Source organism: Carcharodon carcharias, chromosome 16 (genome assembly GCF_017639515.1).
Source record: "Carcharodon carcharias isolate sCarCar2 chromosome 16, sCarCar2.pri, whole genome shotgun sequence".
Lineage (NCBI taxonomy): Eukaryota > Metazoa > Chordata > Chondrichthyes > Lamniformes > Lamnidae > Carcharodon > Carcharodon carcharias.
This window is the reverse complement of record NC_054482.1, coordinates 13,945,981-13,973,569: the sequence shown is the minus strand read 5'-3', so window position 1 is coordinate 13,973,569 and position 27,589 is coordinate 13,945,981. Positions and strand designations below refer to the sequence as shown.

General features: G+C 42.5%; 1 protein-coding gene across 1 annotated transcript in view; it reads right to left on the bottom strand.

Moving 5' to 3' along the window:
* dnm3a (dynamin 3a) overlaps positions 1-27,589 on the bottom strand; it is a 270,163-nt gene that overhangs the window by 174,057 nt on the left and 68,517 nt on the right. Inside the window, exons 4-8 of the mRNA XM_041208391.1 lie at positions 13,748-13,951; positions 10,710-10,808; positions 7,963-8,123; positions 4,222-4,364; positions 285-420 (exon numbers count right to left, since the gene is read on the bottom strand). Of these exons, the coding sequence (XP_041064325.1) occupies positions 285-420; positions 4,222-4,364; positions 7,963-8,123; positions 10,710-10,808; positions 13,748-13,951 (743 nt within the window). The remainder of the gene's footprint in view (positions 1-284; positions 421-4,221; positions 4,365-7,962; positions 8,124-10,709; positions 10,809-13,747; positions 13,952-27,589) is intronic.

Below are 27,589 nucleotides of genomic sequence, written 5' to 3'. Positions count from 1 at the left end.
CATAAAGGAAAAATAAACAAATACTGAAGAGTGAAAGGTGCAAGGCTATGAGAGAATTCAGGGCACTGGGATTAATTTTGTCTTGCTCTAACAAATAGCCAGCTCAGAAATGATGGACTGAATCATCTCTTTCCTTGCTGAAAACCTCTAGTTCTATGGAGCTTAGAATTTATTTTAATATATAATGGGACGAAAGGCTGAACAATCTTCTGATTACTTCCCTTATTTAACTTTTCAGTAGTTTCAATATAGCATAGATAAAATGCGATTGGCAACAGTAATACCTTAACTAAGTCAAAAGGAAATCGCTCATGGAAAACTTTGTTGATTCTTGCTCCACCTGATAATTCTAATGTATCCACGTGATCACCCGATCCTTCAATTCTTTCGTCAAAATCCACAGAAAACTGCTTTATCATCCTAATTGTAAGTAAGGGGAAAATCATCTTTAGTAATCATTTCTTTTAGGTGCACAATAATTAAGGATGAGCCAATGACTTGATTCCATTTTCCCCTTCAATTTTACCCCTCCTCAACACATGGGTGCCAATTTTCACTTGTGCATTAATGCATAAAAATGGGGTTGACAGCCATACAGCCCCATTATCCTCAATGATCAGTAAACTGAGCCCTATTTCTGGGCGCCTGCCTGAAACACCATGCAGATCAGCATCCTAATGATATAGTTAGCATTCTGATCACAATTCTAAGAGACACATGGACTGAGCTTGCAGTGCACACAATCCGTCCACATGCACTGGCATTCAAGTTAAGAAAGAATCAGGGAATATTGAGACTGCTGCTTCAGCATCGTGCTCCCCAAGTGGACCGCTGTCAGCATCCCAGCCAGACAACATTCCTGGACTGAAGAGCAGTGGGCTGCCTCTTGACATCTGTTAGAAGCCCTACAGCTTACATGGCAAATTCAACTGAGGCCAGGACCTAAATATCATAGCTACCTCTTCGCTACTGGATCAGGCAACCGGCCAGTGCACTGGGTTGGTGGGCCATCCAATATTGAACCCATTGACTCATACAGATATAACATTTTGTTCAGTGCCATGTATTGCTTAAACCGAATAATGTTTAGTTACACAATTTTTGAAATGTTAAATTTAAATTTCTTGTCTTAACAGTAAACCAGCCAACTTGAAACTGGGTTGATGCCATGATATTTTAAAGTTTCACTTAGTTAACATGGAGAGAGACATGCTATTTTTGAGACAGCTTATTAAGGCACATTTCCATAGTTTTGACACAATAAACAAAACTGTGAGGAGGGAGACAGTCATTGACAAATATCCTAGGTTATCAGCAAAAAACGATTTTCATTTAATCTTGATAGCTAGTTATTTTGGCTCATTGAACAATGACACATTGTTAGGAGGGTGGGTCTAATTATCCTTGGTAATTGACAGCTGGGAGGTTAGCCTTCCACAAATGGCATTTATCCAGCTGCCATGATAATGATCAGAATATCATGAACTGTGTTATTCCATTATAAAATCAAGCCAACCATACAAATTTCAGTAGTTCCTTCATTTTTCACAGGCAATAATATAAGAATAATTCAATGGTTTTTTTGGGTTCATTTTCTAAAGAAACTTCCCAGAAGGTAAAAACAGTTTGGACCAGTATTCTTATTTCCCAGTTTTTACTGTTTTTTCCTTCTGGGTTTGATTTGACTACTAAGTTTTAACAGTCTCATGTGTTACTTTTGCAAAATACCAAGTTTAAAGGTGAAATACAATACTCAAAAAACATGATTCCATTTCATTTCAAAGCTATGCCAAGGTACTAAAATTTCTCATTCTTCTGCAGCTGGATTCAATGCTTTCATAAAAACCTATTACACTACATGATTAAATGTTTAAGACAAACTGAAAAACATCAGTGAAAAGCAACAGAAGTTAATATTTGGTGCTTGCAATTCTAACCTAACATGCAGCTCACTAAAAACCCAACTACCAATTCTTCAGGAGGAATAACAACTCTGGATGCTGCCATTAACCACCGGAACTAGCAGAGTATGCCTCCCATCTAGAGGGAGAGCAACTTCCTGGTGTTAATGAGCGTACCTGATGAAAAGATAGGGAATGTAAATTCTACTCCATGGCTAGAGAGCAAAAGAGGCAATAAACTCCACAATTACAGCTGCTTGTCTATATACTACCATGATATATATGAATTACTATGATTTGCTGACTTTCCTACAAAATGTGTCATTATTTTGGGACTAATGGAATAAAAAGGAAATGGTTATGAAATTGGCTAAGAGAAAGAAAGCAGAGAGTACTATTGAATGGTTCTTTTTCAGACTGGACGTTATCCCTCAAGGGTCAGTATTTGAAGCACTGCTCTTTTTGATATATATTAGATTTGAAAGTGAAGTGGAATATTTATCTGAGTGCTGTACTTCAGAAATATGATTAGAGTTTGCAAGATCAAAATATGAGACTGTTAAAACTTAGTGATCAAGGCAAAGCTACTTAGCAAATGACCTGGACATCATTTTTAAGTATGGAGATGACAGGAAATTTGGAAAGGTGGTTAACAGTGAGGAGGTTAGTAATAGACTTTAGAAGGACATAGCATACAGGTGAAATGAGCAAACTCATGGCAGACGCAAGTTAACATACAAATGTGTGCAGTGATGCAGTTTGGTAGATGCAGTTTGGTAGGAAAAAGCACCCAAAGGCAGGAAGATAGAAAGCTGGAGACTATATACACATATCTTTGAAGGGGGAAGGTCTAGTTGAGAATGACTTACATTTATATAATGCTTTGATGTCGTAAAATGTCCCAAAATCCTTCACAGGAGCTATATCAGGCAAAATGTGACACCGAGCCACATTAGGAAATATCAAGCCAGGTGATCTAAACCTTGATCAAAGAGGCAAGTTTTAAGGAGTGTCTTGAATGAGGAGAAAGGGGAACAAGGCAGATAAGCTTTAGGGATGGCATTGCAAAGCATAGGGCCTCGGCAGCTCACATCTCCAGTGGTAAAGTGATTAAAACTGGGGATGTACAAGAGGCCAGAATTGGTAAAATATCACTTCAGCAGTAAAACACTCTATAAATTGAGTTTTCCATTATAAATGAGGGCAAAGGAATTTAGAGCAGAATTCATATAGATTTAAATGGGCAAAACTATGGTAGATGGAATTCCATGTGTGAAACTGAAATACAAAATTTAGGAAGTGATGCTTCAGTTGTAACAACCTTGTTCACACTCTGTCTGGACTATTGCATTAAGTTTTAGGCACTAAACCTCAGGAAAGATTCATTGGCTTTGGAGTGGGAATGGTGCAGATTCACAATAATATTAGGGCTTAAAGGGTTAACATATTAACATAACACTAACAGCTAGCATAAACTTGTTTTTTATTAACAAATTTAGAAGGTTCTGGAGTGCTCCAATCAAAGACTTTTATATGATAAAGACATTCAATATAGTAGAGATACAAACTATCAACATCCTGGGGTTACCATTGACCAGAAACTGAACTGGACTAGCGATATAAATACTATGGCTACAAGAACAGTCAGAGGCTAGGAATCCTGCGGCGAGTAACTCACCTCCTGACTCCCCAAAGCCTTTCCATCATTAAGAAGGCACAAGTCAGGAGTGTGATGGAATACTCTCCACTTGCCTGGATGACTGTAGCTCCAACAACACTCAAGAAGCTTGACACCATCCAAGACAAAGCACTCCATCAACAAACAATCACTCCCTCCACCACGAAGCACAGTGGCAGCAGTATGTGCCATCTACAAGATGCACTGCAAGAACTCACCAATGCTCCTTAGACGGCACCTTCCAAACCCACGACCTCTACCATCCAGAAGAAGGACAGCAGACACATGGGAGCCACCTGGAAGTTCCTCTCCAAGCCACTCACCATCCTGGCTTGGAAATATATTGCCGTTCCTTCATTGTTGCTGGGTCAAAATCCTGGAACTCTCTCCCTAACAGCACTGTGGGTGTACCTACATCACATTGACTGCAGCAGTTCGAGAAGGCAGCTCACCACCATCTTCCCAAAGGCAATTAGGGATGGGCAATGAATGCTGGCCCAGCCACATCCCATGAATGAATCCAGTATCCTAAAATTAGACCTAGGCTATTTAGGACTGAAAGCACAAACAACTGCCACACAGAGTTTCAGAATCCATTTCATACAAAGAAGTTTCATAATAAATCAAAAATACTTGACATACAGCAAGAGAGCTTTAGTTGTTATGGCAGGGTCATCAGGTCGGCAGTCCTTATATTCTTCTACTTCTTTTTCTAAAGATAACATCTGCCTCTGAAGCTTGTTGCGTAATGCTGGAAGTGTTTCCCGAATGTGGTTGGTTAGTTGCTGCAAAAAGATTACAACTAACATTGAACTGTACAAACAATCTATTTTCAGCAAAAAAGTGGATACGCCAACCCATTCAAAATAGACAATTTTAAATGAGTTGCCAAGTTTATAACAGATTCACAAAACATTTTTTATTTATCTTATATTTGATAAGTGACTGAAAGTGAAAGTGCAATTAATCTTCTTGTTTTTCAGTTGGAATTTAACAACAGCATTTTTGTAATGAAATTCAGGTTGAGCAATGTAAAGTGAGGATATAATTGACTTTTTATGGCTACAGTAGTAAATACTGGGAAACTGCATGATCCAGAGCTTTGCATTCTTTTCATCTCTCTCAACCAGGAATGAATTTGCCAAACTGCTGGGATGAAAGCCTGAAGCAGGTGTAAGAAACCGATATGAAAATGAAAAAAGCAAAACATTGCAAATGCTGGAAATCTGAGACAAAACCGGAATAAAAGCTGCAAGTGCATAACAGGTCAGACGACACCTGTGGAATGAACAGGCAACTGATATTTTGGATTAATGCCTTTCTACAGGGCTGAAAAATAAGATGACAAGCTTAACAACTGATACACAAAGGGGAGGAGCAGTGATTAAAATGAGTAAGTAACAGTGAAAATGATTGTTGGATGACATAATGTATCATCTCAGTAAAGTAACTGAAAGTGAAGCGTTAATAGAAATGAAGAGTGTGTGGATAACTATGGTGGTGTGAGCTCCAAAGAAGAGGCAACAGAATTGGGGAAAATGGAAAACCAAGAAAATATGAGGGATCAGGTTTGAGGTTAAAACATAACAGGTTAGAAAAATGGGAGCAACATCTCTGCAGAGAAAACAACATGCCAACCAGGAGGGCACAACCTCTCACCAGTGCTATGCCTGAAATGTCTCTTCCCCTGCTATCTTTAGATTAGCTATTGTTCTTGAAGCTTGCACAGAGCATTAAACACAGATTGGACACTAACAACAAGAATTCCATTTGGTGCAGGTCCACAGATCAAAACACAATTCAACTCAAATTGGCAATCCCGCTCATAACTGCCATGTGCCACCACCCTGCACAAAAGGAATTTCATCCCTTCTTTACCAGCAAATGAGCCAACCAAACCAGATCCAAGAATCTGTTCATGTTAAGTTCCTGGTAAAGTAAATACAATAAAGATGAACAAACTTCAGCACCCACCCTCACCCAGCTTCCTTGCCAACTTCGGACGCTGCCCAACAAGGTAGAGGCTCAAGAATTCCTCAACCTAGACAGTCAAACTTTTACGTTCTCTCTGGCTGGAAAATGATTACTAACACTATCAAACACATCAATTCCCACAAAAAGAGCAAATCTCTCAAACTTCAAACACCAATACTGAATAGCTCAACTCAAGTGACCACATTCTAGCCCTGGTACACCTGCTCCCCATTGAATGTAACCAACCGATGGCTAAGAATGAATACTGATTTCTCTCTTCCAGCTCCCCTACCATTCATACTCCTGCAGAAGAACCCAGCAGAGACAGAAGCACCCTATTACCATGACACTTCTCAGTAAGGAATCAGGTCTATACTTCCCTAAAAATCACAGGTTTATCAACTCATTCCTCAAAAATAGCAGAATGGGGAACATCCTGGAGGACTCACCTTAGCTGGATGGAGTCTGTTGTGAGAAAGCAGTTACCAGATGAGGCCAACTCTTTGATGAGTGTCAGACTTTGCCCATCTACTAGCTAGCTGACAAATTTCACCTCACCCAAGTTGACCAATAACACCATGTTAATGATGAAACACTACCTCCAGAGACAAATCCCCTTGGAAATTTTCCTCAATTCTCTTACAGCCTCTTGTACATGCAACACAGTAGTGAACAATTCTATTCTCAAGACCAAGAACGGAACAGAAAGTCTGAAGGAAATCTAAGAACATGACATAGGCCAACCATTAATCAAACATGAATGGTCCTAAACATCAGTACTTGCAACTCCTCAAATTGTATTGAATATTATGCATCCTGCACATGCTCCACAAATTCCACACAAAATGGCTGCTGGAGATGCTACCCAGAATTGTTGAATATGGGGCATGACCAAATTATCAGGCCAGAGCCCCTCCAAGGATTTCCTGAGCTTGGGGTTAGAACAGATTGTTGAAACAAGTTATGCTAAACACTCTATCAGGCCATATTCTCTTCAGTCTAGTTTCTGTGTGCCATTCCTCAGCATTGACATTATTCTTCAACTTGAAGAAAAAAGTAACTAACTATCTTACCATTATTCTCCTCGCAGCATCCTTTGCCCTCAGAATTCATTCTGTGCCTTTGATTTTGTCTGCAAATTTAGATGCCAATCCCTCTAACTCTACATCCAAATCACTAAATCCAAATCACATTGGCATACAATGAACAGAAGCAAAACTGTAACAGAACCCATTGGAGCAGCACTACCTACTTTCATCCACTCCAAGGAATTGTCGTTAACTCCTATTTTGCTTCCACTGCCCAAACCAGTTTTAATTTCAATGTGCTAACCTTCCCAAATTCCGTACCCCTTACCTTTCTATTATAGTCTCCTGTATGGTACTTTGTCAGAGGCTTTCTGAAAATCCATACATGCTACATCAAATGCATTTCACCATATCTATTGTCACCTCAAAGAACAGGTTTGTCAAGAATGATCTTCCTTTCGAATGTTATGTATGGTGAAGTTAATTGGTGACATGTATCTTGGAGTTGTCAATTTATAATGTACATTCTAAAGCGGTTGAAGCTTCTGAATGTATTGTGGTATTAGAGAGTCATCGAGTATTCCCTGATTCACATAATCTTCAAAATAAAAGAACCTGAACTCAAAAGTAGAAAAATATGGATAAGGTAAACCTGCAATAAAGATAGAAAATGCTGGAAATACTCAACAGGTCAGGCAGCATCAGTGAAGAGAGTAAAAGAGTTAAATGTTTCAGGTCTGTTACCTTTCTTCAGAACTGGGAAAAGTTAAAAGTGTGCACGGTAATAGGTTTTTAACTAGTGATTGGGAAAGGATGGGAAGAAGAATAAATGGAAATGTCTGTGGAAGGGGAGGCAGGAGAAATTAAATGACAAAAGGTTTCATGGCGCAAGGCCCAAAAGAGTGATAATGGGATGAGTAAAGAAACACAGAATGTGTTAGAAGAGGTGTGAATGGTAGTTTCCTGCATAGCTGCCACCTAAAAGCAAATAATGGAAATGAGAGAGAAACAAGAGAAAAAGAAACAAAAATAAGAAACAAAATGGGGCAAAGATTACAATCTAAAATTATTGAACTTAATGTTGGAGCCAGTCGAAAGATAATGACCTGTTCATCGAGCTTGTGGAGCACTGCAGGAGGCAGAGTGGGAGCAAGGTGGACAATTGAAATGACAGGCGACTCCATACTTGGGGTCACGCTTGCGGGCTGAATGGAGGTGTTCTGCAAAGCAGATAGCAACTCTGCGTAAGTTCATGTTTGGCAAATTTGTCTTCAGTATGAAAGTATTATGGCAGATATGCCAAGTAAATTGCATTTACAAATGTTACCTATGCGAGTGAAACAAAAGCATAATCAGACTAAAAACTATATTTTCCTCTCACCTCATTAAGCAGCTTTTGGAGGTGTGGTGTTCCCATACGTTCTGCCATATGTCTGTATGCTGGATGAGAAAGGAAAAATTTTCTTTCTGCTGCAAGTGCTGTTTTAATGTCCTTTTTCCCTTCAATATCCTTCTGGCTACGATTGACGATGCCAATGTATCCTAGCAGCCAAGAAAACAGAAATACAAGTTTCACATGAAGTAGAAACAGAAAATGCTGGAAAAATCAGGACGCCTGGCAGCATCTGTGGAAAGAGAAACAGAGTTAACATTTCGAGTCCAATATGACTTCTCATTTTGGACTTGAAATGTTAACTCTGTTTCTCTCTCTACAGATGCTGCCGGGCCTGCTGAGTTTTTCCAGCATTTTTTGTTTTTATTTTGGATCTCCAGCATCTGCAGTATTTTGCTTTTACTAATATAAATTCCATATTTTTAAAAGATTTGTTCCCGGGTTATGAGCATTGTTGGCAAGTCCTGCGTGTGTCCCTAGTTGCCCTTGAGAAGATGGTGGTGAACACAACTAAGTGGCTTTTTAGGACACTTCAGAGGGCAATTAAGAGTCAATCACATTGGTATGGCACTGCAGTCACATAGAGCAGACATCTAAGGACAGAAGGTTTCCTTTAGTGAACCAGTTGGGTTTTTCATGAGAATGGTGGTCACTTTTACAGTACAAGCTTTTTTTTTAATAAACTGAATTAAAATTCAGAAACTGCCATGGGGGGTTTTGAACTTGTGTCTCTGAATTATTAATTCAGTAATGTAATCACTTCACTGCCTTTACCTAGCAGAAAGCCAAATGTAATTCAGATGGGCAACTTACTAATATCAACATCCACATATTTGTAAGTATTAATTCCTAATAATGACTCTTCTAACTTTTATTTGGCACATCATTTATTATTCTCACCACATTCCACTCGACAAACTCTACAGATTCTGCATTATTTCGAAGTGGGTGATCTTTGCTATTGCTCTTCTGTTTCCAGTTATTAGGATGCATATAAGGACAGTCTGAAGAGAAACCACCTCATTTAAGGAGTTATAGAATCATAGATTATTGCCTCATGTTAATTTGTTGCTTCACATCTATTGGACAGCAAAGACTGCCAAGTCAATAACTGAGAGATAGAGGCATGAATCCATGCCACACTAATTCGTGGTGCAGTGCAAGTGACTGCAAGTATACAATGCACTACCATGTTAACGAAAAAGACATCTTTACTATATCCCAATCTGTTCTGGATTTAAATCTTCAAGTATTGGCAGAGACAGGCAAAGCATAATTCCTTTAATTAAACAATTTGATAAATCTTACTAATAATTTCTATCAAGAAAACTGAGCCAGAATTTTACATTCGGCGTATTGGGCATGTGCCTGACACACCTGAGCGTAATATGACGTGCGATGATGTCGTGTGTGCATCCTGACATCATCGTGCACTCGTGCAATGTTTCGTTCGGTGAGCACATGCAGGAGTCGGCTGCATGCCCAGTGGTAATTGAAAGGCCTATTAAGGCCATTAACAAGATAGTTAACTTAAAATTTATGTCCAACCTAATGGTTGGCGGGCAGGCGAAAAGGCCAAGCGGCCTTTACATTTTTTAGGAAACCTCATCCGCGAGCGGGATGAGGTTTCCTAAAGCTAATACACATTAAATAAAAACTTTATTTTGAAATTAAAAACATGTCCCCTCAAATGACACAGTCACATGAGGGAACATGTTTTATAAAAATTTTTATTGTGTTTATTAATTTTTTTAAAAAGCTCTTCAAAGGTAGGGAGGTCATGTTGGAGTTGTATAGAAACTTGGTGAGGCCACAGCTGGAACACAGTGTGCAGTTCTGGTCGCCACATTATAGGAAGGATGTGATTGCACTGGAGGGGGTGCAGAGGAGATTCACCAGGATGTTGCCTGGGATGAAACATTTAAGTTATGAAGAAATGTTGGATACTTGGGTTGTTTTCATTGGAGCAGAGAAGACTGAGGGGCGAGTTGATCGAGGTGTACAAGATTATGAGGGGCAATGACAGGGTGGATAGGGAGCAACTGTTCCCCTTAGTTGAAGGGTCAGTCACAAGGGGGCATAAGTTCAAGGTGAGGGGCAGGAGGTTTAGAGGGGATGTGAGGAAAAAATTTTTTACCCAGATGGTGGTGACGGTCTGGAATGCACTGCCTGGGAGGGTGGTGGAGGCGGGTTGCCTCACATCCTTTAAAAAGTACCTGGATGAGCACTTGGCACATCGTAACATTCAAGGCTATGGGCCAAGTGCTGGTAAATGGGATTAGGTAGGTAGGTCAGGTGTTTCCCACGTGTCGGCGTAGACTCGATGGGCCAAAGGGCCTCTTCTGCACTGAGATCCTGTGAATGTCCCTGAGGCAGCTCCGTGCCTCAGGGAGATTGAAGCGCTCTTTCACATGCATGGGCAAACTGCACGCCAGGCCCACGGTCCCTCCTCCCCCCCCCCCACACCGCCCACACAGGTAGTGCTGAGCTCTGCCGTTTGCGATCCACGCAGGGCAAGTCTTAATTGGCCCGCTTGCGTGAAATCGCAGAGTGGAGCCAATCGCAGTAGGTCAAGCCCGCCCGACAAGGGAAAAATTCTAGCCCTGCTTTTGAAAGCAAAACATTCAGTGCCAATTAATGAGCCTGCTGTTGTTTTAGCCTTCTAATGTTCTGAAAATTGATTTTCTAACAAGTGTTTTAAACACCAACTACAATGGCCCATTTATATGTGATACCTCTGCGAAGAGGCAGCAGCTTGTTCTCCAATACATTCCTAGCATCCGTACCATCATCCATTAGATCAAGCTTGGTTATCACACCGATTGTTCGCAAACCTAGTCAAATCAGAAGAAACTCAATTGTTAAATGGAAAATGAATTAAAGTATGTTTTTCAGCCAGTAGTTTATACTGTTTGTTTCATTTAAGCCAGTTGATGGTGTTATGTTAAATTAAGTAGTTACATTAAACAATTCCCGGAAAACAGCTATGACTCTTTCAGGGCTGCAAAGGGATTGGAGTTTTGAATGTTACAGCTCCAGATACAAAAATAAAAATAAGACTTTAAAACAGAATTCGATAATATTTAACAAACAATTACTTATGCTTATTAGACTTCTAAAAATACCTACTATGTATATTCTCATGCTTTTGGCACACAAGTTCCAGATCATCAGGGGGACATGGTGGGGGCACAACACATTGCCACACCAGCACATGGTACTACAGAGCAGTGGGCCACAGATTAATTTTTTTCCCCAAGATTTTGCTCTTCGCCATTTCCTCCAGTGCCAAGCAGAGCAGATTATCTTACCTCCCACAAAAGAGGGAAAGTTGGACCAAACGTTGCCTCAATGCTGTTCTTACATGCCTATTACTGCCTGCCTCAAGAGTCATTTGACAGATGCCAGGCAACAAGCTGACTGTATAAACTACATGGTCCCAATAATGGGAGCAAGAATAGCACTTGCAAATCACAGAATTTCCGCAAATATTGTTTTCCTTCCAATAGCATTGCATCTTCAAGAAGACCGCAAATAACTAGCTTAGTTTATACTGGGAGACATACAAAATCTTTTGTTTCAAGTTTGCACTCTGTCTGGGGGCGGAATCATCCCAGAACTGCACTAAGTGCGGTAGCGGGCACCCACCCGCCACAATGGGGGTTTTTGTACCGCATTGTCCACTTGACGCCTCATTAATTATGCAGCCACAGGAAACACACCATCACGCTGGCAGGCGGCCGCTGAATCACCCGCCACCCCATTACCTCACCATTTCCTCACTCCTGGTACCATATCTAAACTGTAGCCGCACACACAGTTCTCAATGCTTGCAGCCCAGGACTGCTCCAGTGAAGGCATGGTCCTGAAAGCCAAGAAGACTTCAGTGACCTGTCAGGCCTTTTGGAGGCCTGCCGTGATGTTCTCCACCCCCACTCCGACCTCAGGTGGTCCAGTAATCTCACTACTCTGGCTTGGGAGGCGGTGGCAGTGGTGGTCAGTCCAACACTGCACAGAAGAGACTGGCCAGTGCAGAAAGAAGATGAATGATCTCATTCGTGCCACCAGGGTAAGGTAACCATCTCATCACACTAAACTCACACATTCACAAGGCCATCACACATTCACTGGCATCTCACTCACTGCCAGCTCAAGGGACATCACCACTCACTATCTCATATGCACCCTCACATCTCCATCTGGCCTCATCTCCACTGGAGACTGCCTCCTCAGCCCTCACTATTTGAGGCCACTTGCATCAACATGTACCCCCACATACACCCTGGGATAAGACTCTTCCCCAGCACAGCCCTCGCCCTGCAGCCTTTTCCCTTGCCTGAGGCCACTTTTCCTCCTTCCCCAAGCAAGCCCTAGTCCTGCAGCCATTGAAAAGCCACCGCCACCTGTCTAATAGGTAGAGACCTGCCTGTGAGCCCCCCTAAGAGTTATGTGGTGCTGCATGAGAAGCCTGGTGCTGATGACCACAAGTGCTGCCTGAAGCAAGGTAGGCAAACAAACCTCGAGGTCCCAAGCGAAGTACAGCTTGCCAGGTACACATCGTTTATGTACAGTTGTGAAACAAGTCGGCATGATCCCAGATGATCCAGCATGGAGGGGGGGGGGGATGATTCTGGCAAGCAGAGCTTATAATGAGATGCTGAAGTATTGAAATTAGAGTCCTGATGTGCGGCAGCGGGAAACGCAGCCCAGCATTGACGGGTGGAGCGGATGATCGCAAACTGGTTTCAAGATGACGTAAAACCGATTTTTGGCCTTCTCGCCATATTGCCCACTCACACTGCCGACCATGCCTGCCGCCAAAATTCCGCCCTGAGTTCCTACATCAATCATCCAAACCAGGGATCAGCAACCTATGGCGCGTGTGCCAAAGTGGCATGTGAGGTGATTTTCAGCGGCATGGGAGATGATTGTCCAGTCTGAGCAGCCAGAGCCGCAGACCTGAAAGACCAGCTTAAAAAAAATCAAAACTGGAGAGTCAATTTCACTGAGTTGCTGCACTGCTGCTTCTGCCTTCGGACAGCAGCATGGCTCCAGTTTTTTTTTGAAAAGCCCACCAGAAAGCTGAAGCTGACCAAAGGTCAGCAGCAGCACAGCAACTGTCAGGAAAGAGCTCTCAGTTGAAAAATAGTAGGTGAAATCCCTGCAACGTTAGACCCAATTGGATGGTGTGTGTGTGTGTGTGTGTGTGTGTGTGTGTGTGTGTGGTGCGGAGGTTGGGGGGATGGAGTGGGGGTAGGGGGCATTGGGGGGTTGGTACTACAAGCATGCAAACCCTTAAATTAGAGTGAATAAATGAAACTCGGCATGCCACTTCTGAAAGATTGCTGACCCCTGATTGATGTGTTAACTTAGAAGCATGGGGATCCCAGAGCTTGGAGTTACTTTCAATGGCAGCCAAATCATTTGATGCTCATTTTAGTCGAAAGAGTTCTGTAAGCAAATACTTTTGGAAAACTGTGTTCCTCCCTCCCCAATTCCTTGAATCTACATTGCTGAACAAAATGCATAAGATGACCGATGACCTTCAGAAAATGTAAAGTATCTGTAGCTGAGACTGAGAAAAGATGTGCTGCCACTGGCATAGATAACAGGTCCTGCTGCAGTCCTCATGTTTTATGTTTACAAACACAAGTTCCCTTGGTCAGCACCACAATATGCACGTTATTTTTTTCTTTGGAAAAAAATCAAGTATCCTGCCCACAAAGCCAAAGATTCCCTGGAACTTCTGGCAGCCTGTAGAAAAAAATCTTACCTTGAGGATCAACATCTTTTGCCAATTTAAGTGCATCCGAATTAGCCAAGTCAGTATTAGCTGGGGTCACTGCCAAAATTAGGCAATTTTCTCTAATGATGAATTGCATTATTGTGTCCCTGATTTGGTATTCAATGTCTGCCGGTTGATCTCCTACGGGCACTTTAGTGATGCCAGGCAAGTCAATCAGAGTCAGGTTTAACACTGTAAAAGTAGAAGGAAAACAACAAGATAAATGACTATTATTGTTTTCACCTATGCAATGCAAGAACAAATATTCCTTATCTGCATTTCTATACAATCTTCGTGATTGAAGATATTAAAAACAGAAAAATTAAACAACGGACAACACTGAAGTTGAGGCAATGGGGTTGGTAGACTTAAGCCTATTTCACCCAGCAGGCCCCTTCAGTAAGCAAATCGGGTCCTATGACGCAGTTAGGACCATGCTTGCAATTTCAAGGGACAAATGGGTGGAACATATGCTGCACACAGTCCGTGCAAGGGTTCTGATGTTAAGTGGCTTAAGTAGTTGCTCAGCAACCCAAAAATGTCCCCAAAAGTATTTCAACATTATATTTGTTCCTATTTCCACAAAACTATCACAGGCTAAGTGACCAATCCAGTCTTCAGCCATTGTCCAGGTAAAGCACTTTCAGAAAGGTGCTGAAAGCTTAGCTTATTTTCTTTCCCCCTTTTAGGCCAGGGTTGTTAACAGTTCTAGCAACTCCCACTGCTACCTTGTAAGGTTAGCTCTCTCTGCACAATGATTTAAATTTGGAATGCCACATTATATAGTATATTCATCCGCCAAGGTTTTAGGAGAGCTATTAATATGCTTTAACTAACATTAATCACAGATTAAGTTAACAGCATATTCCATTATTGCTTTTATAATGTGGGGTCATCCACAGGACATTAAGGATCCTATACTTACGTTGATTAATGCAGTGAAATTATCACTATCCACCAGCTCAAGCTGACATGATATATGTTTAACAATGAACAAGATAGCATTTCTAACTATAGCATAATCTTTCATCTCTTGTAGTGGGCTTGAATTCAGCTCAGAATCAGGGAGCAAAATTTTCTCACTTCGGCTGGTTATAACTAAGGGAATTAGATGGTTCAGTGGCTTAGATGTTGGTCTTTTGCCTCTGGGGCATGGATTCAAATCCAGCTCAGATCTTAGGTTGGTTGATCCCATTTCACTAACGTAGCATCAATTGGCATTCTACCCCAGAAGATGGTCAGTGTGGTAAATGGAGAAGAATCATATTAGTGCAATAATGAAGGGGCAGTGGAAGGGGTTCTCAGCTGAGATTTAGGCACATCCATTAGGGCAGAGTAAAAATAACTCAATTTTGCATCTATCTGTGCTGTGCCTGACTCTGGGCACCTAAAAGAGATATGTTTTACAAGCAGCAGCATCCCCCACTTTGGTCAATACAAATTTTGCAAAACAGCTTAAAGTGAAAAAACTACAAGTGCAAGACTACCCAAATTTAGCAACCTTAGAGGATACCATACAAATGGTGAAAATACTATACTGTTACAGCTCAGGTTAGCTTTGTCATACTGGGTTTAAATCACTCATATGCATATAGGTGCTTGGGAATGCAAAGTTCACATCTCAACTAAACTCAAAATAGTAGGACAGCAGGGACACTTTATTTATATCCATGTTGAAACTGAAGCACTATAATAACCTGTAAAACAGGTACGTAACTAAAGTTTTTTTTCTCATTGGTTAATGGGATGCGGTATTGCTGGCCAGGCCAACATTTATTACCCATCCCTAGTTGCCCCCCTAGTTCAGAGGGTATTGCTATGGGTCTAGAGTCACATGTAGGCCAGATCAGGTAAGCAGATTTCCTCCCATAAGGGCATTAATGAACCGGATGGGTTTTTATAACAATGGCTTTGTGGTCATCATTAGACTTATAATTATATTTTTAATTGAATTTAAATTCCACCACCTGCTATGGTGGGATTTGAACCCAGGTCCCATAAAGCATTACCCTGGGTCTCTGGATTACTAGTCCAGTGATAATACTACTACACCATCACCTCAATCTAAAGTGAAGAAAAACACAAAAGCTTACGTTTCAAACCTAATTTAGGAAACTGTTGGTTGAAGTGCAATGATGAAGAAGCTGCAAGGTAACATAAACTTAAGGTATACCATTAATTTGATGTTTGAAAAATCCAAACGTTTTAGTTACATTTCTAAGACTTTCTATAATAGGCAGAGTCATTTTGAATTTTGATTCTAGATTATAGATCAAAAATCTAACTCAGCCTTGAATAAATTCAATGACCCAGCCTTCACTGTTTTCTGTGGACAAGAATTGACATACTAATGACCCTCTGAGAGAAAAAAAATCTCCCCATCTCTATCCCAAAAGGGAAACCTTTCATTTTAAACAGTGTACCCTAATTCTAGTCTCTGCCACAAGCGGAGATATCATCCCAATATCCACCCTATCAAGCCCCCTCAGGATCTTATGTGTTTCAATAAGATCACCTCTCATTCTTCTAAACTCCAACAGGTAAAGACCCAGTCTGATCAACCTATCGTCATAAAATAAGCCCTTCATCTCAGGAATGAGTCAACTCCTAAACATGTTTTACGTTTATTTTTTAAGATCAAACGAGACTCAAGAAGGATCGGAATTACATAGAATCAACAGCAGGTCATGATGCCCAACTGGTCTATGCCGGTGTACTTCACACAAGCCTGCTATTAATCTGATTACCTCTTCCTACCTAACCCATATAACTCTATTCCCTCTTCCTCACTTATTCATCAAGCCTTCCGTTAAAATGCGATCCATTTTACACATTTCTGTCTCTGCATTAGCTTCTTAGTTTGTTTTAGTATCTGCAGGTGCAATCCATGTGGACCTGAAATTTTGTCCTCCTTAAATTTGGCAAGCTTTTCCATATCGCCTTCCAGTCTATCTAACTATTGCATAATCACTCTTGACTTCTTCTGCAGTTGCCTTTTCCTCTTTTACTTTTCAGTGAAAACTGAGGCAATGGTCTGGATTTTCCACTTTGAGTTGGGAATCACAAGTCAGGCCATTTCCCAACGTTGTGTTCCCACCTCCTTTATAAGCCTGTACATCCATGTTATTTTAAGACCAGAGAGTCAGGGCTGTCTCCTCCCAAAGTAGGCCCAAGATGGGAATACAGGCACTGAGGGTAGACTGATTAGAAGGCCCATCTCTGTACACTGGGACATTGGTGCAGCTCTGAACATGAGTGTTAGGCATCCTCACCCCTCACTCAGCCATTGCCACGCCCCCTTATATCTGCCATGCCCCCTCCATGCCCCCATCCCTCCATGACTCCTCATATCTTGCATGCCCCTTCCATGCCTTCTCAATACCAACTCACCCAGTAGCCTTTATGGACACAACTCATGAGACCTATAATAACACTGGGACATCTGTGAAATCATCAAAATAAACAATTATCCATTCAAACTCCACTTGAAAAAAAACCCTTTTAAGTGCTCATAAATCTGTCAAAATGAACAAACAACCATTCATAAACCACTTCAAAGAAATACAATCCTATATTAAATGGTCATAAAACTCAATCAAACAAAGTTCATATTCCCCTTGACAGCTGTGCAAACAACCTCTGTTGAACTAAATCCATAGTCGGTTTGGAACTCAGTCAAGCATTCATAATGAAATTCCATTGCCCAGCTGTGTAAACAAAATCGCCAGAACTGAATACAATTGAGCCTTTGAAGTTGACTGAACAAATAGCTAGCCATCTGTTTAGTTTTTTTGAAAGGCTCGACAGATGACTGGATTCTAAATCAATGTAAAAATCAAAGCACAGAGTCCAGATGACATATTAATATCTGATTCTCAACACTGTTGAAGGCATAAACGTCTTTTATCCAATGGTCATTAACCTCTTAAGGATAGAGCCCTATGACCAATCACTGTATTGAAAACACACTTACCTTATCATATAGCATCTAGTTAGGACATTTGAAGTTGGCAACACCTTTTAAATTTACTTGTCAAAAGATTCCCAACCCCACGACAAGCTTTTCCCAAGGTCCATGAACTGACTGACCTGACATCTTTCAAACAGGATTCCTAACCTACCCACCTTGCTGAAGATCTCAAACTTAGGGAAATTCAAAATGAAGGCAGGCATTTAAAAGGCTGAGCTCAACATCATTTTGAGGGCCCGTGGGGTTGCAACCCACCACATTCCCATTCCAGTCAAAATGGCGGGCAGTGGGAATTAGCTGGAATGTTTAAATTTACCACCACACCTCCATTTTCAGTCCCAATGCAGGTTTTCCCAGTGTTGGATGGCAAATCTGGCCCGAAAGTATCCTGCCATTTCAGAATAGCTTCCTGTGAGTTAACTTCATTTGTTTCTTAGAAGTCCTATACCTATCTTAAATCTCCTTTTGTTACTTATGTGTCTATAAAATTTAAGCTGAAATAATTAGAGCAATGATGTAAATTGTGCATCAACAAAGAAAATGCTGGAAGCGCTCGGCATGTCTGGCACCATCTGTGAAGAAAAAAAACAGCTACCATTTCAAGTCGATGGTCTTTCATCAGAACAATAGAGAGGAGTGGAATTTGGAAGCAAAGTTGATGGAGTTTTCCATTCAGGTCAACAGCAGGAAACGGCACCGATACAGTCATGATTGTACCAGAAAAAGAGGTGAGGGAGGGCCCGAGTACGACAGGAACAAAAAATGTTCCACACAGTCCATAAAAAGGCAGGCATACCTTGGACCCATGTGGATTCCAATAGCAATGATTTATTTGTAAGAAGTGAATGGAGTTAAAAGAGATGCTACTCAATGTGAGTATAAATTCAGCTAGGCAGAGCAGGGTGGTACTGGGACTGACTAGGCTGCTGTTCAAGGAACAAGTGGAGAGCCCAAGACCACTCTGGTGGGGAATGGAGGTGTAGAGAGATTAGACATCCATGGTGAAAAGGAAACAGTTAGGGCCAGGGAACTGGAAACTGTTAAAGTGATGGAGGGCATCAGAATAGCCATGGATGTAGGCTGGTAAAGACTGGACAAGGGGATTACAAACAGATTTGAGATAGGAAGAAATCAGTTCATTGGAGCAAGAACAGGCTGAAACAATAGGTCTACTAGGACAATCCTGTAAATGGATCTTGGGAAGAAGGTAAAAGTGGATCATTCAGGGTCGGGGGACTGTAAGGTTGGAGGCCATGCAGGAAAAACCTCCAGAGGGAAGGAAGTCAATGACAGCCTGGGAAATGACAGCTTGATGTTTGTTGATGGGGTCATGGTCCAATGGGAGATAGGAGCAAGTGTCAGTGGGTTGGCGTTCAGCATCTGCTAGGTAGAGGTCAGTACACTAACAACAACATAAATCTTGTCAGCAGGTTTGAGTTCTGTTGGAACGTCATCAATCTGAACCGTTAACATTGTTCTCCCACTACAGATGCTGCCAGGCCTGCTGAGCATTTCCAGCATTTTCTGCTTTTATTTTCAGCATCTGCAGTATTTTGCTTTTGTTTTAATGTTAATTGTGCATGTTCTCACTGGAAAAGGGAAGGCTGAGGTGATATGATTGCTGGTCTTAGGACCCTAAATGGGCTAGGTAATGTAGGGTATGACAGGCTAATTCATCTTGCCTTAAATTGTAGAACCAAATGACATAGCCTGTACTTGAGCTGGGGATTTGGTGGGGGGGGGGGGGGGGGGGGGGGGGGCGCTTAGGGGGTGCATAATACAAAATAAATACAAAACAAATCTGTGGAAACGATGAGAAGAATTCTAACCTGCAACGGTTTAGGGGCAGCTACTGGTGCAGACAGTGCAGACAAGAGATTAAATCAGCAAAAACTGCTGGCATGTCAGGAGGTCAACATGATTCTGCTTACTTCCACCTTTAACCGGCCCACATTCGGAGGGAAATGGCGAGCTGCTATTTGAATATATTAAAAAGCAATTAAATTGAAATTTAACCCAGCTTTCTGCCTTTAACAAGGTTTCCTGTGCGGTGTGAAATTCGCCCTGGGTCAACACAGCAAGAACACAGCAATGTTTGATAGATCTGTGAAACTGACAGACTAGAAATTCTAATTCTTTAAGTACTGAAAGAGCACAGAAGCTTCCTTGCTTAGGTAAAAGGCTTTTGCTCTTAGGAATTCTTCTGAGAGTGTGTTTTCACTGCTTTAGAAGTGGTTTCCAACATTCTGGAGGGCATTTTGGTATCTTGGACTTTATTCACCTTGATATATGCAAGTCCTTGCTGTCAACTTTCATGACAGCATGACAGCAGCTCACATAATTCTACTCTGGACCTCTGGTGAGGGACTAGAACAATGCTTCCACACTATCTTTCGAACATAACCCCATTTTAATGCTTGAAAATTGGTGTGACCCCAGACGCCATAAAAACAAAACAGCAGCATAGTAACATTCAGTAATTAATTATAAAAGTTTGTACGTTAAAGATAAACAAACAATGCACAACTGCATAAGAAAATCTGTGTTTTTAAACTAATTTGTGAACTCACTGAACCTAAGAAGACACATGGGCTTGCATGTTGTGACCTAGGGCGTAATCTTCTGTGCCTGGTGGCAGCAGACATGTTTGGCGGTGAGAGTGGGCAATATGGCAAGAAGGCCAAAAATAGGTTTTATGATGTCGTGAGATCAGTTTGCAATTGTCCACTCTTCCTGTCAAAGGCGGACCGCGTTTCCCACCGTCGGACGTCAGGAACTTCACTGTAATACATCTGCATATCATTATAAGCCCAGCTCACCAGAATCATCCACCGTGTGTGTGTGAGTTTATAGTGATGAGAGGGTTGCTTTACCCTGGCAGCACGGATGAGATCATTCATCCTCTTTCTGCATTGGGTGGTGTTAGGTTCTACTGTTGGGTCGCTTTGCTTGCGAACGCAGTTGCATGCCTACCTAATGGCTGGTGAGTTGGCCACAATATACTGCAGACACAGAGACCAATATAAGATGGAGCACATGCTGTTTATTTACACAGATAACAGAGTACTAACATGATGTGTGCTTCTCCAACCAGACTCTACTCTAAACTGCTACTTAACAGTGTAGCCCGTGCTACACAGCAATTGGGTCAGTCATGTAGCCAATCTGCTCATATTCTCTTCAAGGTGTACTGCACCTCATTACCACATCTCTCCGCCTTTACTTGAAAGTACAATTTACAATATTTTAACTACTTACATAAATAAACTATTTACAAATTCAGTCTCTCTGGAGGCTTCTTCAAATATGTTGACCGTCGTAGTTCTATGACTTCAGATGATTTATCTGAGACCTCCCTCTCAGGAGTTATCTGTCCACTAGGCTCTCCAGTAGGAACCTGTAAGTTTGTCTCTTCGACTCTCTCAGGCTCAACCGATCCTACAGGTACTTCTAAAGCAAGGGAAGTTCTTTCTACCTGTGGTGTAGACTCCAACGGGAATGTTTGGCACATCTTTTCTTGTAGATCTGTTACCCTTTTCCTGTGGTGATCTATATGACTCCTAATTATCCAACATTTGATCAATATGTGGTAGCCCTGGGGCTCTGTCACTGCACGACTTCATCCATTTGGGCCCATCTCCAAAATTCTTTGCAAAAACTGCTTCTCCTACGGTGAAGTTTCTTTCATGACTGTGGTAATCGTGTCCATTTTTCTGGGCCTCCTGAATTTTCTCTACTCTCCCCCACTAAATTCGGCCTTATGAGACTCAAATGTGTCCCGAGATGTCTCTTCATTAATAATTCTGCAGGGGTAATGCTGGTGGTCATGTGTGGCCTAGTCCTATAGCTGAGCAGGAAACGTGATAACCTAGTAGCAATAGAGCTTCCATCCAGTTTTTTTATTCTGGATTTGAAGTTCTGGACTGCCCTCTCAGCCAACCCATTGGTGCAGGGTGGTATGGCAAGGTCTTAACTTGTGTAGTGCCACTGAGACTTGTAAATTTCTGGAATTCCCCGCTAGTGAATACCGTTCCATTATCAGGCACTATTATCTCTGGTAAACCGTGCATCGCAAAACTCTGACGCAATCTGACAATGTTGGTGGCAGATGTGGGTGATCTCACCTCATATACATCCATCCACTTGGAGTGAGCATCTATAAGCAAGAGTAACATTGTGCCCAAAAAAAGGCCCCAAATAGTCAACATGGAGGCGGACCCATGGCCTTCCCAGCCATTCCCAGAGATGCAGTGGAGCAGAAGACCGCAATTTCTGCACCTATTGGCAGCTATATGCAGCTCTTGACCATGTTTTTGATTTGTGTTCATCCCTGGCCACCAAAAATAGCTGCACACCAACATTTTCATTCGGGAAATGCCTGGGTGAGCATTATGTAATTCGGTTAATAATGGTTGTCTTCCTCTCGGAGGCACAATGACTCTCACTTCCCACAGCAAGACGCCATCCTGGCAGGAGCTTGTATCTCCTATTAAAATAGGGCTTCATTTTGTCTGACTTTGGCTCGTTAGACCATCCCTGCAAGGCTTGCTCCCTGATGTGAGACAAAACTGGATTGCGGTCTGTCCATTCTCTGATTTGTTTGACATTTACTGGTGACAAATCCAGAAATTTAATAACAAGACAAGCTCTTGAGGAATGGGGATGTTCACATTGCTGTCGTTTAAGAGGAAATTGGCTCAGTGCGATGACATTGGCAAGCTGGCTTCCCAGCCGGTAGATAAAAGTATATTCGTAAGCAGCTAGGAGCAGTGCCCACCTCTGAATGCGTGCCAGGGCAATTAAGGGTATTGCCTCGTCATCCCCAAACAAGCCTAGTAGTGGCTTGTGATTAGATATGATGGTGAAGTGGCGACCGTGGATGTATTGGTGGAACTTCTTGACACCAAATACAATGGATAAGCCTTCTTTCTCTATTTGTGAGTATCTTCGTCCTACCACACTGATTGTTCTTGAGATGCAACCAACAGGCCATTGGAGCCATCAGCCATCTGGTGGGAGAGTACTGCCCCTTCTCCGTAAGAGGATGCATCGCAGGTTAAAATTAATTCTTTGAGTCGAAATGTATCAACAGGGCCGATGAATGTAGCAACTGCTTTACTGTCGTAAAAGCCTGCTGTTGTGGATTTTGCCAAGTCCACCTGTGGTTTTTCTTGAGTAACCCATATAGTGGAGCCAGTACTGTTGACAAATTTGGGAGAAAACGACCAGAGTGGTTAACCATTCCCAAGAAGGACTTGAGTTCTGTGGCATTTTTCAGTGCTGATGCCTCATGAATGGCTCTCACCTTGTCTTCTACTAGGCAAAGGCTCTGCAAGTCAACCCTATGACCCAGGTAAATCATTTCTTTTGCTTGAAAGATACATTTTTTTCCTTTTCAAGTGTACTCCGACTTGTGAGAAACACTTCAATACCTCTTCCAAGTTAGCCAGGTGTTCTTCACCAGTTAGTCCTGTTAACCGGACATCAAGATAAACCATCACATGGAGCAGACCTTGAAGTAAATTTTCCATAGTCTGTTGGAAAATGGCACAAGCCAATGAGACTCCGAAGGGTAACCTGGGACACTGCTATAACCCCCGATGTGCGTTGATAGTCACAAAGTCCCGAGAGGCCTTTTCTAGCTTGACTTGCTGGTAGGCGGGACCCATGTAGAGTTTCGTATATGCGGTTCATCAATTCATCAATTTTTGATATAGGGTGCCTGTCAAATCTGGCCACTTTGTTAATGGTCAACTTGTAGTCCCTGCACATTTGCACACTCTGGTCAGATTTTAGTAGTGGAACTATGGGCGCTGCCCATTCAGAAAATTGTACAAGTTGTAAGACTCTCAACTTTTCCAGGTTGTCTAATTCAATATCCGCTTTTCTTTGTAATGCATAGGGGACTGGCCTCGCCTTCAAGTATCTGGGGGTTGCTCCAGGATCCACATGGATTTTAGCTCGCAGTCCCTGAATCTTCCTGAGCTCTTCCCTGAACACAGAGGCATATTTTTGTAATAATTCTTGCAGATCTTTCATTCTGAGTTGAAAAATCTCAGTCCACTCCAACTTTATTTCTTTAAGCCAGTTCCGACCAAGTAGAATTGGACCCTCCCCTGCTACCACTATCAGGGGTGGATTAGCAGCCCGGCTTCCATACTGTACTGGAACCTTGCATATACCTCTTACTTGCATGTCTTCGCCAGTGTATGTCATTAATTTAGCGTCTGAATTTTCCAGCTTTAGTGAGTGGCCTCCTCCATTCAGATATTTAAACATATGTTCCCCTATAGCTGTCGTGGATGCCCCTGTATCCACCTTCATTCGGATGGGTTTTCCATTGACTTCCACTGTCACGTAGATTGGCTCCGTTTGACCCATTTTTAAGTTGTGTAGCGAGTAAATATCTGACTCTGTTTGTTCTGGTTCCTCTATTATATGGATTTCATGATTTCTGCCTTTTTGTTTGAAATTTTGTCTCAATCTGTCTTTATAATATCGCATAATATGCCCATTACGATGGAAACATTCAGTTCATTTAAAGTGTCATTCGTTTGCAGGCTGTCTCATTCCAATTCTGCCATTATTAATGTGGGTTTTATCTGTTAAACCATTGCTTTTTGTTGGTCTGTTACAGTGGCTGTTTCCCACCTTTCCACAGAGCCCTGTGCTTCCGCGCAATTTCTAACTGGTGCCTCCCATTCAATGAGAAGGACGGCACCATTTTGTGCTCCCTTGGTTGCTTCTGAATCCCTGACTGCGCTTTCCATTGCGAGCTCCAACTCAGCGCCTTACTCAAGTCTAAATTCTTTTCTGACAACAACCTTTTTTGATCCCACATACTAATCGATCACTTAACATGTCATTAATCGATGTCCCGAACTCTCAGTGCTCTGTCGGTTGTTTTAAGGCTGTTACATAGTAAGCGACTATCTCTCCAGGGGTGTGACACCTCCAACTGAATTTAAAACGTGGTGTTGTTACTGGGGGTTTTGGATGAAAGTGGCTTTTCACAAGATTCACCGACTCTTCAAAGCTCTTGGAATCTGGGGCGTTGGGTGCCATTAGACTATGAATTAGGCCGTTTGTTTTACTGCCACATGTTGATAAGAGGATCACCTGCCTCTTCTCCACCCCTGATATGTCGTCGACCAAAAGAAAAACATGAGGCGTTCAGTATAATGTTACAGTCATCAGTGGTCTGATCAAACGGTTTGATGCGGCCAAATTGTGCATGCTGGAGGGAGATAACTTCAGCAACTATGGTGAGGGCTGTATTCACAATTGGCCTGCAAGACACGGCTGATTCACTTCAATTGAGCTTTTGCAGCTTTCCTTGGTGCCGTCGACTGGTCGTGTTTTGCCTCATCGCCAGTTGTTATGTTCTACTGTTGGGTTGCTTTGCTTGTGAACACGGTTGCATGCCTATCTTATGGCTGGTGAGTTGGCAACAATATACTGCAGACGCAGAGACCAATATTAGATGAAGCACATGCTGTTTATTTACACAACTAACAGAGCACTAACATGATGTGTGCTTCTCCAACTAGACCATCCTCTCGACTAACATTAGCGTGATAGCCCGCACTACACAGCAATTGGGTCATACAGTCACGTGGTCAATCTGCTCACATGCTCTTAAAGGTGTATTGCACCTCAGATTACCACAGATGGCCAACCTCTTTTGTGCAGCATTGGCACTGATCACCACTGCCATTGCCTGCCAAGCTGGAGTAGTGAGATTGCTGCCCCTCCTGTGGCCAGAGCGGGGGTTAAAGGACATCACGGCGTCCAAAAGGCATCGGGACATTTCACTGAATCAGACGCTGCAGTCTTCTTGCCTTTCGGGGCCATGTCTTCTGTGCAGCAGTGCTGGGCTAGAAGAACTGAGAGGTGTGCGCACGGCTGCACTTTAAATATGGCACTCGGCATGAGGATGGGGCGAGGTGACAGTGTGGCGGTGAAATGGGAGCCCATCCACCATTGAAATGGCATGTTTCCTGGGAATGCCTGATTAATGAAGTGGGATTGAAAAGCTGCTATTGTGGTCAGTGGGTAAAACGTTCTTTTTCCCGCCCGCTACTGCACTTAGTGCAAATCTGGGATGATTCTGCCCATAGTCTCTCAAAAGCTGGCAGTGTGGTTGACACTGCACATCTAATCTCTGATGTGACAACCAGGATTGACTGACATAGAGATTTGATGCAGAAAAGTGCGTTAAATCCAACTTCACACAAAAACGTGCTGGTAAAAGGAACCATCACTTTCAATTCATATAGTGCCATGTCAGGATAGTTAGCCTTCACACTAAACCAGAATTCTGTCTTTTGCAAAAATCAATCGCATGAAATTTCAAAAAGCTGCTCAATTTCAGCAGCAGGCAAATCCAAGTCTTCAGCTGACACTGAAAAGGGTTTTTGACCCAACTGAACTTTGTCAGGTTGTGCACCTCAAGGCAGCTGACATGGTCGGTCATCACGAATAGGGCACCTCTCCGCAGATGCCGTCTGCTGAGTTTTTCCAGGTATTTTTATTTTTGTTACGAATAGGGCACTGTGTGATTCCATTGTCAGTTAGAAACTTGGGGAAAGAGTCACAACTTAACTTCAGCACAATGCTCTTCCAAAATGCAATTTTCTTCCCCAAAGATTTGATCACCCAACTAAAGAATGTTTCTGTTTTTTCCTTGCATACTTGCATTCAATTCATTTAGTTCCCCAAGTATGTCTATGACATAAGCTGGGAGGCAAATCTAGTTTTGATAATAGAGAAAATCAATGAATTCTGTTTTTTTTGCAGTCCATTGCAAATGCAAGTATCTGATACCTCAGTTCAAAAAACCTTTGCTGTCCCCTTCTTCTCAACAGCCAATGGACCTCAGTGTGAAACAACACATTAGGCGGAATTTTCTGTGCCTGCTGGCATTGGGCGTGTTTGGTAGCGTGAGCGGACAATATAGCGAGTAGGTCAAAAGTTGGTTTCACAACGTCGTGACACCAGTTTGCAATCGTCCACTCTGCCCATCGATGGCGGGCTGCATTTCCCACCATCGGACATCGGGAATCTCAGTGTAATACATCTGTATATCATTATAAGCTCAGCCCGCCGGAATCATCTTCCCATGCTGGGTCTTTGGGCCATGTCAGTGAGAAAACGTATCAGTGCAGAACACGTCTTGGCTAGTGTGACGTACAGAGGTCGGTACTTACTGCCAGGGACTTGCTCACATCGCGGACATAGAAGAGAAGTTGCAGGAGCTCAACAGCAAGGAACCTAGATGAACGTACATAGCATGCTGGGTGGATTGTCATGGACATAGCTCCACCGTGAAGCAGCTCATGGAAGGTAGAAAGTCACCATTGAGGGTCTCCTCACAACTGATGATCGTCAAGGGGGTGGAAAGGAAAGTCCAGCTGTGTCTGGGAGAGGAAGATGCACTGGGAGGTGGGAGAGGAAGGTCCATGATCAACTGGGAGTGGAAGAGCTGTCAGGGGTGGGTAAGATATGGAGTGGAGGGAACAAAGGTGTCGGTGGGAGGGGCAGGTGAGGTTGGGAAGGGGAAAGGATTGAAGGTGTCGGCAGGATTGAGGTTGAGAGGGGGGAACAAAGGTGTTGTGGGGGGTGAGGTTTGCGGGGGGGAATGATGGTGTCAAAGGGTGAGGATGAGAGTGGGGGAACGAAGATGTCGGTGGGGGAGGTTGGAGTGGGGAGGGAGTAAGGGGGAAGGAGGAGTTAATGGGGGAGAAGATGGCAACTGGGGAAGTAGGGGTAAGGAGGGGTGGAAGGTGTAAGGGAAGGAGATCGGAGAGGGGGAAGGTGTCCAGAGAGGGGACGGAGTCCAGGGGTAGGAAGGAGTCCAG